This window comes from Lemur catta, chromosome 21, assembly GCF_020740605.2.
Source record: "Lemur catta isolate mLemCat1 chromosome 21, mLemCat1.pri, whole genome shotgun sequence".
In the NCBI taxonomy this organism is placed as follows: domain Eukaryota; kingdom Metazoa; phylum Chordata; class Mammalia; order Primates; family Lemuridae; genus Lemur; species Lemur catta.
In genome coordinates, this window is record NC_059148.1 from 12153686 (window position 1) to 12166436 (window position 12751).

Here is a 12751-nt window from a genome sequence, read left to right on the forward strand (position 1 = left end):
TGCAGAGCTGGGGCCCGGGGTCATTTTGTGATGTGGGACCTTCCCCAGGGTGCCCTCGGTGGGGAGCAGCTGACGGACGTCCAGGTCGGGGGACACTCAGGGATCTGGTCCAGGCAGCCCCTTTGGATCTTAGCTGAATGGCGGGACTGTCAGGCCGCGTGAGCCCTGTTAGCACATTGGTACAGTGTTTGCCAAAATCATGTGTTTGGGGAACTTAACAGTGGACATCGTCACTGTCACATGAACTGACATCAGTCAGCACTGACCATGTGCAAGTTCAGCCAGGTGTGCGCAAGCTCTCGCCAGACGTGTGACACAATCCTCTCAGCTCCCCTAAGCATCCTCTCCATCCCCATTTCGCAGATGGGGAAATTGAGGGTTAGAAAGGTTGAGTCACAGCTAGCAAATATCAGAGCTGGATTCACCCCCGTCTGTTCCATCGTCGAGCCCTAGCTCAGAACTGCTGACCTGTCCCGACTCCAACGTGTTGGAGCAATGGGGTAGGTTAATTTTGCACCTGCAACCTACAAGTTTGTGGTTTAGGTTGCTAATCAGCAGCGCGCCAGGAAGGGAGCTGTTCAGAGGACGTGTGCAGAGGTCATGCTGGACCTTCCGAAAGGCCGTCCTGGAAGCCAGGGGTGCAGGGTGGATGTGAGACAAACGGGGACTCGACCCGTCTTTGACCTCCACCCCTTCCCCTTCTCTTTCTGGCCCAGCCAAGACCCCACCTATGGGCACACTTAGCCATGGACCGTGCTGACCAGAGGGCTGACCGGGCATCTCTCTGCTGCCCGGCCCTCAGTTTTCCCCTCTGTAAAATGGTCATTGAGGGCCCAACAAAGCTCTCAGCGTCAAGCCAGAGCCAAGAGAACGTGGCAACTTTGGAGAGCACAAGCCGGTGTGGCAGCAAACCCAGATTCAAATCCCAGCTCCACCACTTTTGAACCATGTGACCTTGGGCACGCTGGATTGCCTCTCTGGGCCTTGGTCTCCATCTCTGTACAATGGGCCCACGTTCCTACTTCACGGACTCCTTAGAGGCTTTCCATGGCAGAGTGATTGGCACGTCGTCAGCGCTCGATAGTGTCAGCCGTTGTTGTTATTGTTACTGTGACTATTGCAGGTCTGACCCGGACGCAAGATGGTAAAATGCGGCAGGCTCTCAGGGACACTGACACAGAGCAGGTGTCCCCATGCCAGCCGAGGCCCTGTGACCACAGAGCTCCCTGCGGGGAGCAGGGCATGAGACACACTTCTAGAATTGCTCAGAATTGCTCTGTCAGCTCTGTGCCGCCGGCACGGTCCTGACTCAGGGTTCTTTCTTGGGTGGCTGTGTCAAACACCCCAAATGCATGCAGGCACAATATTTTCCCTGTTCCCAACCCCTCCATAGCTACATTGCCTTTTCTGGTTAAGAGGCTTGACACCTACTCACTACAAAAAAAATTCTTTTCAGAAACATTCCTCCAACAAATCTTTGCGACAACTGCCAGCTGCCAGGCATTGTTCTAAGTGCTGGGTACAGTCATGAATGAAACTTCCCCATAGATCAGGGATCAGCAGGCCTGAGGGCCAAATCTAGCCAGCCACCTGCTTTGTAAATAAAGTTTTATTGGAACACAGTCACGCACATTCACTTACCTATTAGCCTGAGCTGCTTTCCAGTTAGCAATGGCGTAGTTGAGTGATTCGGACAGAGACTGTATGGCCCACAAAGCCCAAAGTATTTACCATCTGGGCCTTTCTAGAAAGTTTGCCAAGCTCTGGTGCAGATTAACAAATAAAGAGCCCCCTTCTGATTTGTTCTTAATGCATGACGTGTACAATACAATACTACTAGGAAGCATGGTTTAATCAGTTCTATTTAATTTTATCATCTGATTATATTGGGATATAAAATTATAAGTGTGTAACTAAATAAAATATCCATCAAAAGGCAACCTGCTATCTCACCACCACACAGCATGCCTGTTGGCAGTTTGCCATGGAATCTTCCAGATGTTTTTCTTTGCTTATACTCACATTTATGTGTTGATTTTTACAATGCTGGTATCACAACACATATTGCTTTGTTACCTTTTTAATTTTTTTTGTGTGTGTGTTTGCTAGTGTACGGCAAACATCTTTCAGTGATGGTAAATATCCTTTCTGAACATCGTTTACTTTGGCTGCGTTTTATCCGTTGTGTGGACTGAATTTCACCAGTCCCCATCCACTGGACGTCTGGGTTGTTTGCAGTATTTTGCAACGATAGCTCATCCTGCAGGGAGGCGTCCGTGTTTATAGATCTTGACAATGTATCTGATGATTTCTTTCAGATAAAGTTTTTGAACTAAAGTTACTGAGTTAAGGGTGTGTGCGTTTTAAATTTCAGAACGCGTGTCATGGCATGTTTTCACACAGCCCTTAGAGGAGCGTGTTAGCCTGGTGTCCCCAGCGTGGACATCAGAGAGCCGTCGGCCTAGGGCCAGGCTGGGACAGTCATCTTCGCCTGCAAGATGAGAGCCCAGAGTTTTCACCCACCAGTGGCTTTGGGGCTTGCTGAGCTAGTCCGAGCAAGTGGTTTTCAAACCTGCCAATTTCTTGTTTTTTTGAGAGCATTTTTATGTATATTTCCTCCTCAAGGCTTCCTGGAGCGTTGGGAAGAAGGTGGTGCAGGTGTCATGTTGGTGGCTGCAAGGAGCACTGGGGAAAAGTCCCAGAGCCTGGGTTCCAGTCCCCCCAGCACTGCCTCCCACACGCCATGAGAACTAAGAGCCCCGTAGCTGTTCCCTTTTCTTGGCTTCCGTTTCCTCTTCTGAAAAAGAAGTGCCGACTGAACGGACTCAGGGGGTCCTTCCGGGTCTAAATTGTAGAATTCAGTTAACCTCATTTGACCAATGACAAAACTGAGGTATGGATGGGGGACATTGATATATGGGGACTAATTGGGGCACAGCTCTTCTGCCTGCCTTTTAACCTACCATGTGTATTTTCAGACTCCCTCGTAGGTATCTACTTGCCTACAGTCAGTCAGGGATTTTATAGCAGCCTGTGAGCCAACAGTGAATGGGAAGAAAGTCCTGCCTTCGAGCGAATAAAACAATCTGACCTTTAGAAAGTTTTACAAGTCTCGGGCCTTTATTGCGGTTGATCTTGAGCCCTGGTAGCCCTGGCAGCTAAGCTCAGGCCCTGCTGATTCGACGTCCTGCCAGGGTCTGGTAGAGTGGCGAGGCGTAAGTAACTTGCAGTGCACACAAAGTTACCAGGGTGCTACCTAGAGAAAGTACTGGTAAACAGCTCGCTTTCTTAAGCCACAGTACACAATGAATTCCGTTACTTCAGATTTGATGGTCCGTGTTAAAGAGTAGAGACCGCAGTGACATTCACCACAATGTCACATCACATCTACTTTGTCTGACCACTGAGGCACAGAGAGGTTAAGTAACTTGTCTAAGGTCACACAGCTACTATGTAGTAGATCCTGGATTCAAATCCAGGTATTCTGGCTCTAGAAACAGTGCCTGTCCAGGGAAGACTGATAAGACATAGGCCAATTATAATTATTATATCATGGGAAGTTCACTAGATGAACTTCCAGTATGCCGTCCACTAGAACTTTCTGCAGTGATAGAAATGTTCGTTTATCCGTGCTGTTCAATATGGCAGCCATATCAAGGTGGCTATGGAGACCTTGAAGTATGGCTAGTGCCACTGAGGAACTGAATTCTTAATATTACTTAATTTTAATTAATTAAAGAACTCAAATCAGCAAGAAAAAAACAACCAAAGACATGAACAGAAGTGTTTTCCAAAGAAGATAGACAAATGGCCAACAAACATATGAAAAAATGCTCACCATCACTAATCATCAGGGAAATGCAAATTAAAACTGCAATGAGATATCACCTTACCCCAGTTAGAATGGCTTTTATTAAAAAGTCAAAAAACAATAGATGCTGGTGTGGATGCAGAGAGAAAGGAACGCTTACACACTGTTGGTGGGACTGCAAGTTCGTACAGCCTCTATGGAAAACAGTACGGAGATTCCTCAAAGAAATAAATGTAGACCTACCATTTGATCCAGCAATCCCACTACTGGGTATGTATCCAAAGGAAAAGAAGTCATTTTATAAAAAACACACCTGCACTCAAATGTTTATTGCAGCACAATTCACAATTGCAAAGATGTAGAATCAGCCTAAGTGCCCATCCGTTCACAAGCAGACAAAGAAAATGTGTTATGCGAGTATGTACACCATGGAGTACTACTGAGCCATAAAAAGGAATGAAATAATGTCTTTTGTAGCTACTTGGGCTGAACTGGAGACCATTATCCTAAGTGAAGTATCTGAGGAATGGAAAACCAAACACCACATGTTTTCACTAATAAGTGGGAGCTAAACTATGGGCATTTGCAGGCACAAAGAGATACCAAGGACATTGGAAACCAAGAAGGGGGGATGAGGAATAAAAACCTACCTATTGGGTACAATGAATACTACTACTCTTCTGGGGACAGATACACCAAAAGCCCTGACTTAAGCATTATACAAGGGTATCTATGTAACAAAAACATTTGTACCCCCTTAATATTTTGAAATAGAAAAAAATTTAAAAGTCCAGCCTGAGCAACATAGCAAGACTTGGTCTCTACTAAGAAAAAAAAAAAAGCATCCGAGAGTGCGCTCTGATGACCACGCCCCTTCCTGGGTCTCAGGGAGAATTCTGCCAAGGGTGTCATGCCTCTGAGCATGTCAGGTGACCTTTCAAGGCAAAAACATAAATGCTGCCCTAAGTGGGGACTGACTCCATCCCTACAGCGTGCTAACAGCATCCCCACGTTATGCCGGGCACCTGGAGCTCGGGCAGCCTGTCCCAAGACTGGCTTGATCATCAGCTGCCAAAGCCTTAGAGAGGTGCTACATGTGACCCAGCGATTCTATACTTAGGAATTTCTCTTACGGGAATAGTCCCAGGATGTTTATCGTATTGTTGATTATAGTAGTGAAAAAATAATGAGCAACCTAAAAGTCCCAACGCTTGGGGATTGGTTAATTGAATGATGCTGCATTCACAGAGTGGAATATTCTTCAGCCATTAAAGATGATGCCGTAGAGGAAGTGACTCAAAGTTCTGGACAGGACTATGCAAGGATATTGTCTTTGGGTGATGAGCTATTTTAAAATGTATGCTTTGTGATTCTCTGTAATTCCTAAGTGTTTTACAGTGAGCATGTACTCCTTTGGTAGCTAGAGAAAGAAAAGGTTCTATAGGCGTGGAATTAGGGTGTTTGGACCGGCAGATGTTACTAGGGTCTGTGAGTGTGGCCATTTCTCAGGGGTGACTTAGGGGTTTATTCTGAATTCCCGTCCTTGCATTTCCCTCACTGGCAGCATTCCCATGAACATGATGGGGTGCACGAGTATCCCCAAAAGGCAAGAGAGAGAGGATGAGAAAGGACATGAGCACTTTTGGGGCATTTCCTGAGTGCCAGCCCCTGTCCTAGGAGCTGTCACATGGGTCCTCTCATTTGGCATCTGTACCTTTGGGGTGACCACCATGTCCTCACTGAATCCTTATAACTTCTCTGCAGCTCAGAGAGGGACGTGATGTCCCTGAGGTCACACAGCAAGGCTTTCCCAGGCACTCGCTCATTCTGCAGGGCCCTATATGCTTACTCGGCTCAGGATGGTTCCAAGGAAGCTGAATAGAGGCTGCTCCCCCTGCCGGGGAAGAACACAGACTGCTGAGGACCAGCCAGCTCACCTCCGCTGATTAGGTCCCTGCTGTGTGCAGCCAGGCTCCAAGCTGGGGACAAAGGTGCTGGAGCCCCCAGTCTTAACGGGCACCTCTGCTGAGCTGCAGAGTCCCAGAGGCTGCATCTGTGTTGCGACCCCCACCAGCCCCCACCCAACTCCTGGTTCGCCGCTGCCTGGCACACAGTAGGTGCTCAATAAATATTTGTTGAGTAAATCACTTACGTGTCCTACTTTGCCTGGTATAATTGATAAGTCATCCAGGGTGTGCAGCGAGAAGTTTAGGAACGCAGTGGTCACCGTGGGCTGCGATAGCTTTGGGTAGGTTGGTGGGACAGGAAGGTGGAACAGCACCAGCAGAGCCCCGAGGCCAGGAACGTGCGAGGCTTGTGTGGGATGTGGCGTGCAGGTCAGGGGCAGTAGGGTAGGGAGTTTGTTTGGAGCAAGGGCAGGGGATGGGACTGGACAGGAAATTTGGGGCTCAATTGCAAGGGGCCTTGGGGTTTCCGTAGGTGGAAAATAGGGAGCCCTTGAAGGTTTTTGAGCAGGAGATGAATGATCTGAAGCACATTCCGGCAGAATATGCCTCCTGACCTCAAACGGAACATACGGAGTGAAGAAGCGCCCTGTTGGTCTCTCTGGATTTGGGGGCAAGGTCACTCTCACCCCTTATCCTCACCTCCATATTCCTCATCAAAAGATGGTGACAGAGAACGTCACTCAAAGCTCAGGCAGCCAAGGCCATTTGAACTGTTACTGTGCCTGTGGCCCAGACAAGGGACTGGGCTTTTGGTCTCGCCTGGAGAGCTCTGGCTTCTCCCCACGCGGTGAAGCCCGAGCCTCAGTGGCAGCCAGTTCAGTGGCTCCACTACGAGGAACAGGCTGTTAATTTCCAAGCGGACAAATTAGGGAAGCAGCAGTCTCCTCATTTAATGGAGACTGATGGCCTTGGCCCTGTGGCCAGCTCTGTGGTAGCCAGCGCCCTTGCTCCCTGACCGCCCCCTCTGAGGGTCCAGGCCAAGGGCAGAGATCAATGACTGACCAGACAGCGGCAGACCAAGGCATTGATGTTGCCTGGGGCACAGTGGTTTGGACTCGGGGTGCAAGATCCCCGCCTGGGTTTGAATTCTATCACTTTACCTCTCCAAGCCTCAATTTTCTCATCTGTAAAATGGAGATTGTAATAAAACCTGCTCTGTAGGCTTGTCGAGGGGCTGCAGTTCAGCAAGGTGATCTGTCAAAGCTTTACCCGGGGCCTGGCCCAAGTTCATTGCTACAGGGATGTTGTGCTGGGCGATGCTGGTGGAGGGAACATGGTGGCAGTGGGCACACGGGCAGGGTGCCCTAACCAGCCCGATGAGTCCTGGGGGCTCTCCAGGTAGAGTGGCCGCCTTGTCCCAGTTTACCCAGTTGCAGCACTGAAAGTCCTGCATCCCGTGATGTCTCGGGCAAACCAAGACGGCTGGTCACCCTAGTGCTCAGCCACCACGTCCGGCCCCACCTCTGAGGGCAGCAGGGAACTGGGACGGGTTTGAGCTTGGGGGCCAGGCGATGTGATTTGTGTCAGCCGGGACTGGGGTTCTGAGCACTCCCCTGATAGAATCTCCCCTCTGGCTTGTCCTCGCAGGACCAACTGAAGCAGTGTTTCTCCAGGCGGCCCCCTGAGGCCAAGGACACCGACACTCTTGTGCACGAAGCCGACAGCCAGTATGGGACGTGGACAGACCAGCGCCACAGCAGGGACAGGTAGGACGCGCATGCGGGGATCCAGGCTGCGAGGACCGGCGTCTGGGCCGGAGGCGATTTCTACACTGGCAGAAACTCTGTCTGAAATTATGGGAGGAAACCATTCTTACTGTAAAAAAAACAAAAAAAGAAATTTAGAAAGTACAAAACAATTAGAAAGAAAATACTACATGAACTATCCGAGATAGGCAAATCTATAGAGACAGGAAGCAGATTAGGGGCTGGGGCTGGAGGAGGACGGAGAGTGACCCTTAATGGCCACCGGGTTTTCTTTTGGGGTGACGAAAGTGTCCTAGAACCACACAGTGGTGACAGTTGCACAACCGTGTGACTGTACTAAATGCCACTAATGGTCAATTCTATGTGGATTTTACCACAATTAAAAAAGATGATGAAGTCATTGATGATCAAGTTGCGTTGAGGATGGAATTGAAAATGCGTAAGAAAAAATAAAAGGGAAGCAAAGGTTTCTTACAGTATCTGTGAAAGCCATTTCCCTCCAACTGTGAAATGTGTTTTGTCCATGAGCTGAATGCCGGAAGCCTGGGCCTCGGTTTTGCACATGTCGCCATGTGACCCGGGAGCCCCGGCTCTTCCACCTGGCGGATCCCACCTGGGCGCTCCCGGGGGCGGGCGCCCCCTGCTGCCCGGCGGCGGCACTGCAGCCTCCCCGGCCGCCCGGGCGCGGTCCTGCTCCCGGCCCTGCGCAGCGCTGCCATCTGCTGCCTCCGCGGCCGTATGTCCCTCGTCCCTGGCGGAGTTGCCTCAATCCCACCCCACAACCCCCAACGTCCTCCTTATTCCAAGCGATGAAATCATCCCAAAGCTGACAAAAAGCATGGGAAAATGCCAGTACCTGGGCTGCAAGTTCTGCTCAAGGGTGCAGTTTGGGGACGGTGGTGGGGATGCGGGGTCTTTCAGGATAGACCCACCTGTCAAGGGTGCCCACCTGCCCTTTGTCAAGGTAAGGGTCTCCTATGCCCTGGAGGCTTTGTTAATGCTCTTAGCTTCCATGTCTTTTTTATGTGTGTGTGTGGGGGGGAGAGAGTAAATGCCTTGAATTATTTATAAATTTTCTATCCTATGTGGTTCCAATTATTAGAGTGGTCCCTGAATGTATTATCACGGTAAGAGATGTCAGAAGGAGGCGAGGTCTAAGGACCTGGCTTCTGGGGTCAGACTGCCTAGGCTCAATCCTAGTTCTGCCCCTTTGTGCAAGCTAACTCATCTCTATGACTCAGTTTCCTCATCTTGAGCAAGGTTCAAATTTAATTTCATGAGGTTATAATAGGATTGTGGAGGCTATATGATTATAAAATAATTGTCATAGGATTGTGAAGAGGATTATATGACACAGTTTTTAGCACAGTGCCTGGCACATAGTAAATGCTCAGTAAATCGTTATTGAATGAATGAATGAATGAATGAGAAAATGAAACATTGCAGGAGATTCCCCAGCCCCTGCCCTTCCATGGGCAACTGCTAGTAATCATTTGATCTACATCAGGCTGTCATTGTCCAACAGAAGTACGAAGTGACGAATTGATCAGTATGCACTGTGTACATGTATTGAAACAGCCCTCTGTCCCCATGAACAAGTGTAATTATTATGTGTCAATTATAAACAAAAAAGGGAACACAACGTGAGCTGCAAATGCAAGACATATATGTAATTTCAAATGTCCTAGGAGCCACACCTAAAGAGCAAAAAGAAGCAAGTGAAATTAATTTTAATGATATATTTTACTGAAACCAACAGATCCAAAATACTATCATTTCCACATGTAATTAACATGAAAGGTTATTTGTGAAATATTTTACATTCTCTTTTTCATTCAAAGTGTTGCAAATCCCGTGTGTATTTTATATCCAGGGCACATCTCCACTCTCACTTGCCACGTTGCAGTAGCCCAGCAGCCACCTGTGACAAGCAGCTCGCCCATGGGACAGTGCAGGGTTAGAGGGTCTTGAATGGCACCGGGCTGACTCCTCCCATTCTGCACCTGGCCAGGTGTTGCAGGTGGTGCCCTGAACAGCACCTGGCTGGCATATCTCACGCTGTTTCCCAGGAGGGTCTCCTGCTGGGACGTGCTGTCTGTTGTTCCCTGACATATAAAGGCCACTCCGAGCTGTACTTCGTGCCGCCTTTTTTACTCGAGATTCTGTTCCCGGGAACGCCTCCATGACCAGGTGTCCCTTCCTTGCCTTTCTTGCAGCTCGGCCCCCGAGTCCCCGGACAGCAGTGCCACATCGGCACAGAAACAGGCCCCCAGCAGCCGCTTGTCTTCTCTGTCCTCCCAAACGGAGCCCACCTCTGCCGGGGACCAGTACGACTGCTCCAGGGACCAGCGGAGCACCAGTGTGGACCGCTCCAGCACTGACCTGGAGTCCACCGACGGGATGGAGGGGCCACCCCCTCTGGACGCCTGCCCCGCCAAGGGAGTGGATGACTTTTCCTTCATCCATGTAAGGCAATAACCAGGAGCACGTGGCCGTGGTGGAAATAGTCACTTTTTCTTAAAAGAAGTTCCAGCATCTCCCATTGAATTCCCCCTTCAGGGGTAGGCTCTGCATTCCAGGGACCCCTGTAGTGGGTACAGAGGGCACAGTCTTTGAGCTGAGACTCACTCGTGCATGTAGCTTGGTCCCGCCGTATCCCTGCTGTGTGTCTTGGGGCAAATGTCTTGCCCTCTCGGAACCCCAGCTTTCTTACCCACTTGTAATTAGTGTAGCCGGTTTGTGTTCCAGTGAAGCCTGACCTAAGCCCTCACCTGCCAGGTAAGCAGGAAGTCTGACCTCTTACCCCTGAGCGTCCTGCCTGAGGTTTGTCATTCCAAGCGTGAAGCTAGACTTTTGCTCAGAATAATTCTGAGCCCCTGCAGGGCTTCAAAGGGGATTCACTTTCTAAGTCTGGTCAAGGTCTCTTGCTGGCACCTCTAGGTAAAGGCAGAGGCAGAGAAAGACACAAGCTCAGTGTTCACTGGGGCACTCCGCTGTATAAACATGCCCCTGGACGCACCCACCTCTCTGGGTGTCGTGAGGATTTAGTTAGGTGATGTATTCAGTTATTCGTGCAGCAAACATTTATTGAGATCTCGCCACATGCCGAGCATTGCTCTAGCTTACATACTAGCATGACGTCACTAGGCCATGGCATATTTTGCTGGATTTTCCTTCTAGAACACGAAGCGGTTCCCTCTGAGTGTCTATTATTAACGACAGTCACTGAGTGTTGGCCACGGGCCCCCGCACTTGCTAATAACCTCTGAGGCAAAGCTTCCTGCCCATTTTGCAGATGAGGAAATCGCAGTGGTCCCTGAGTGATTGTAAGTGCCAGTGTCCCCAAGCATAGGTGTGCTGCTTATTGAAACTGTACTGAGGTTTACCTGTGATGCCAGCCGTGATCTGGGGCCTGTTTGGAGCTTGGGCGGGGAGGCGAGACACTAAAGAATCCAGGCCGTGTACCAGGCCGAGGCTGCGAGGGTGGCCCTGTGTACACGGCACCATCTGCCCCTCCCTGCGTGTGAAAAACCGGCTCTATTAAGTGGCCGGGGAAGCGAGCCCGTCTCTAGCTGCGGCAGGCTCTTTGGGATTTCCGTCTGTCCCCCCTTCCCCTGGTCCCACGCGAATCTCCCCACAGGACACCTTTGTGGCTGGTTTGGGAAGTAGCTGTCCAAGGATCAGCTTCCTCTGCCACCTCCAGTGGGGCATGTGTCACTTGCCACCTCTGGGAAATGACCCACTAAAATGAGCCCATCATCGCAGGCTTAGAAAGCCCCGGGTGGCAGAATTTCTCCAAAGAGGACCTAAGGGGAAGACATCAACATTTCACGCAAGAACAGGAGGTCACTGGGAAGAAAGAGGCCCCGTGTGGTGACAGCTGTCAGCTGTGAGCCGTGGTCAGGCACTGGCTCAAACAAGGCTTTCCATGCCTGAGCTCAGGGAATCCTCTCGGCCACCCTGGGACAGGGATGCTGTGATTATCTCCTTTTTATAAATACGGACACCCAGGCTCAGAGAGGTGAAGTGCATTGCTTAAGGTCACACAGCTGTGATTGGAACTGAGCAGGGTTTGAACACAGACCTTTGAACACTTCGCCACCATCTCCCGGAAGCCTGCTAAGTCAGGTGCTGCCCACCCCCTCGCCAAGCCCACCTGGATGGTCCGCACCCCGGGCCCTCTCACTGGGCTGGTGGTGATCTTGGAAACCCTCGGTGGCAGTCGACTTGCCTCTGCTCAAAGTCCGAGTCTTCAGGGATGCTCGTAAGTGAAGGCCCGGTCCCCTCCCACCTGCACCCCAGATTATGTGAGTAAAGGAGGGACCACATGGGGAACCTCTCAGCTCGGGGACTCCGTGTGAATATAGTTTGCAGAAGGATTTAGTTAGATGTTAAATCCCATCCATTATTCATTCAACAAACAAACATTTATTGAGCCCCTGCTGTACACTGAGTCTTGCTCTAGCGTATGTGCTAGTATGTGGTCACTAGGAGGCGGAAGGCATTTCCATGTGTGCCTGCTATGTGCCAGGGCACTCCAGGTTCATTTATGCACCTGATTCTTGTCATCGGCCTGTGTGGTATGTTTCATGGAGAAATCTAGGCTTCGGGTGTTTAGGTTACCATGGAAATGTGGAAACACTGGCCTGTGTACCACCTAAATAGCCTCTCACGTATCAGCGAAGCTATGCACACACACCCCGGATGGTGCCCTCCATTGATGGTTCCCTTCCTTTTTCTCCTCTTCCTCCCTTCCACCCCTAAAGCAAACCTCAGTCCTCGACTCAAGTGCCCTCAAGACCCGGGTGCAGCTCAGCAAGAGAAGCCGCCGGCGGGCTCCAATCTCCCACTCCCTGCGGCGCAGCCGAGTCAGCGAGTCGGGGAGCAGGTCTCCTTTGGAGGAGACTGACAACACGTGGATGTTCAAAGATTCAACGGGTACGCCCACACCTTCTCTCCTCCCCAGATACCACATTGCACAGCAGGAAGGATTTAGATCAAACCCTGGGGAGAACTTCTCAACTTAGAAGGCTTTAGAGCATAAAAACACAACCGCACAGGAAACTGATTCCTTGTTCTGCAGAGCTTATCAGAAACTAGGCAAAATGTTTTTGGGGATGATATATTAATTGAGGATGTTTGGGTTACGAGGGACAGAGACACAACTTAATTGGGTTTCACTATTTCTGTTTTTATTCTTATTAAATTCACCTTTATACTCTCTTTAGGTTTGCTTGCTGGTATTATTTTGTAGATTCTTGAGTTGA

At 50.0% G+C, this 12751-nt stretch overlaps 1 protein-coding gene across 5 annotated transcripts in view; it reads left to right on the forward strand.

The window, feature by feature from the left end:
- KIAA1671 (KIAA1671 ortholog) overlaps window positions 1-12751 on the forward strand; it is a 168891-nt gene that overhangs the window by 143385 nt on the left and 12755 nt on the right. For all 5 annotated transcript variants that reach the window (XM_045534341.1, XM_045534342.1, XM_045534343.1 and 2 more), the window contains 3 exons: window positions 7366-7484; window positions 9701-9950; window positions 12251-12422. In XM_045534341.1, the coding sequence (XP_045390297.1) occupies window positions 7366-7484; window positions 9701-9950; window positions 12251-12422 (541 nt within the window). The remainder of the gene's footprint in view (window positions 1-7365; window positions 7485-9700; window positions 9951-12250; window positions 12423-12751) is intronic.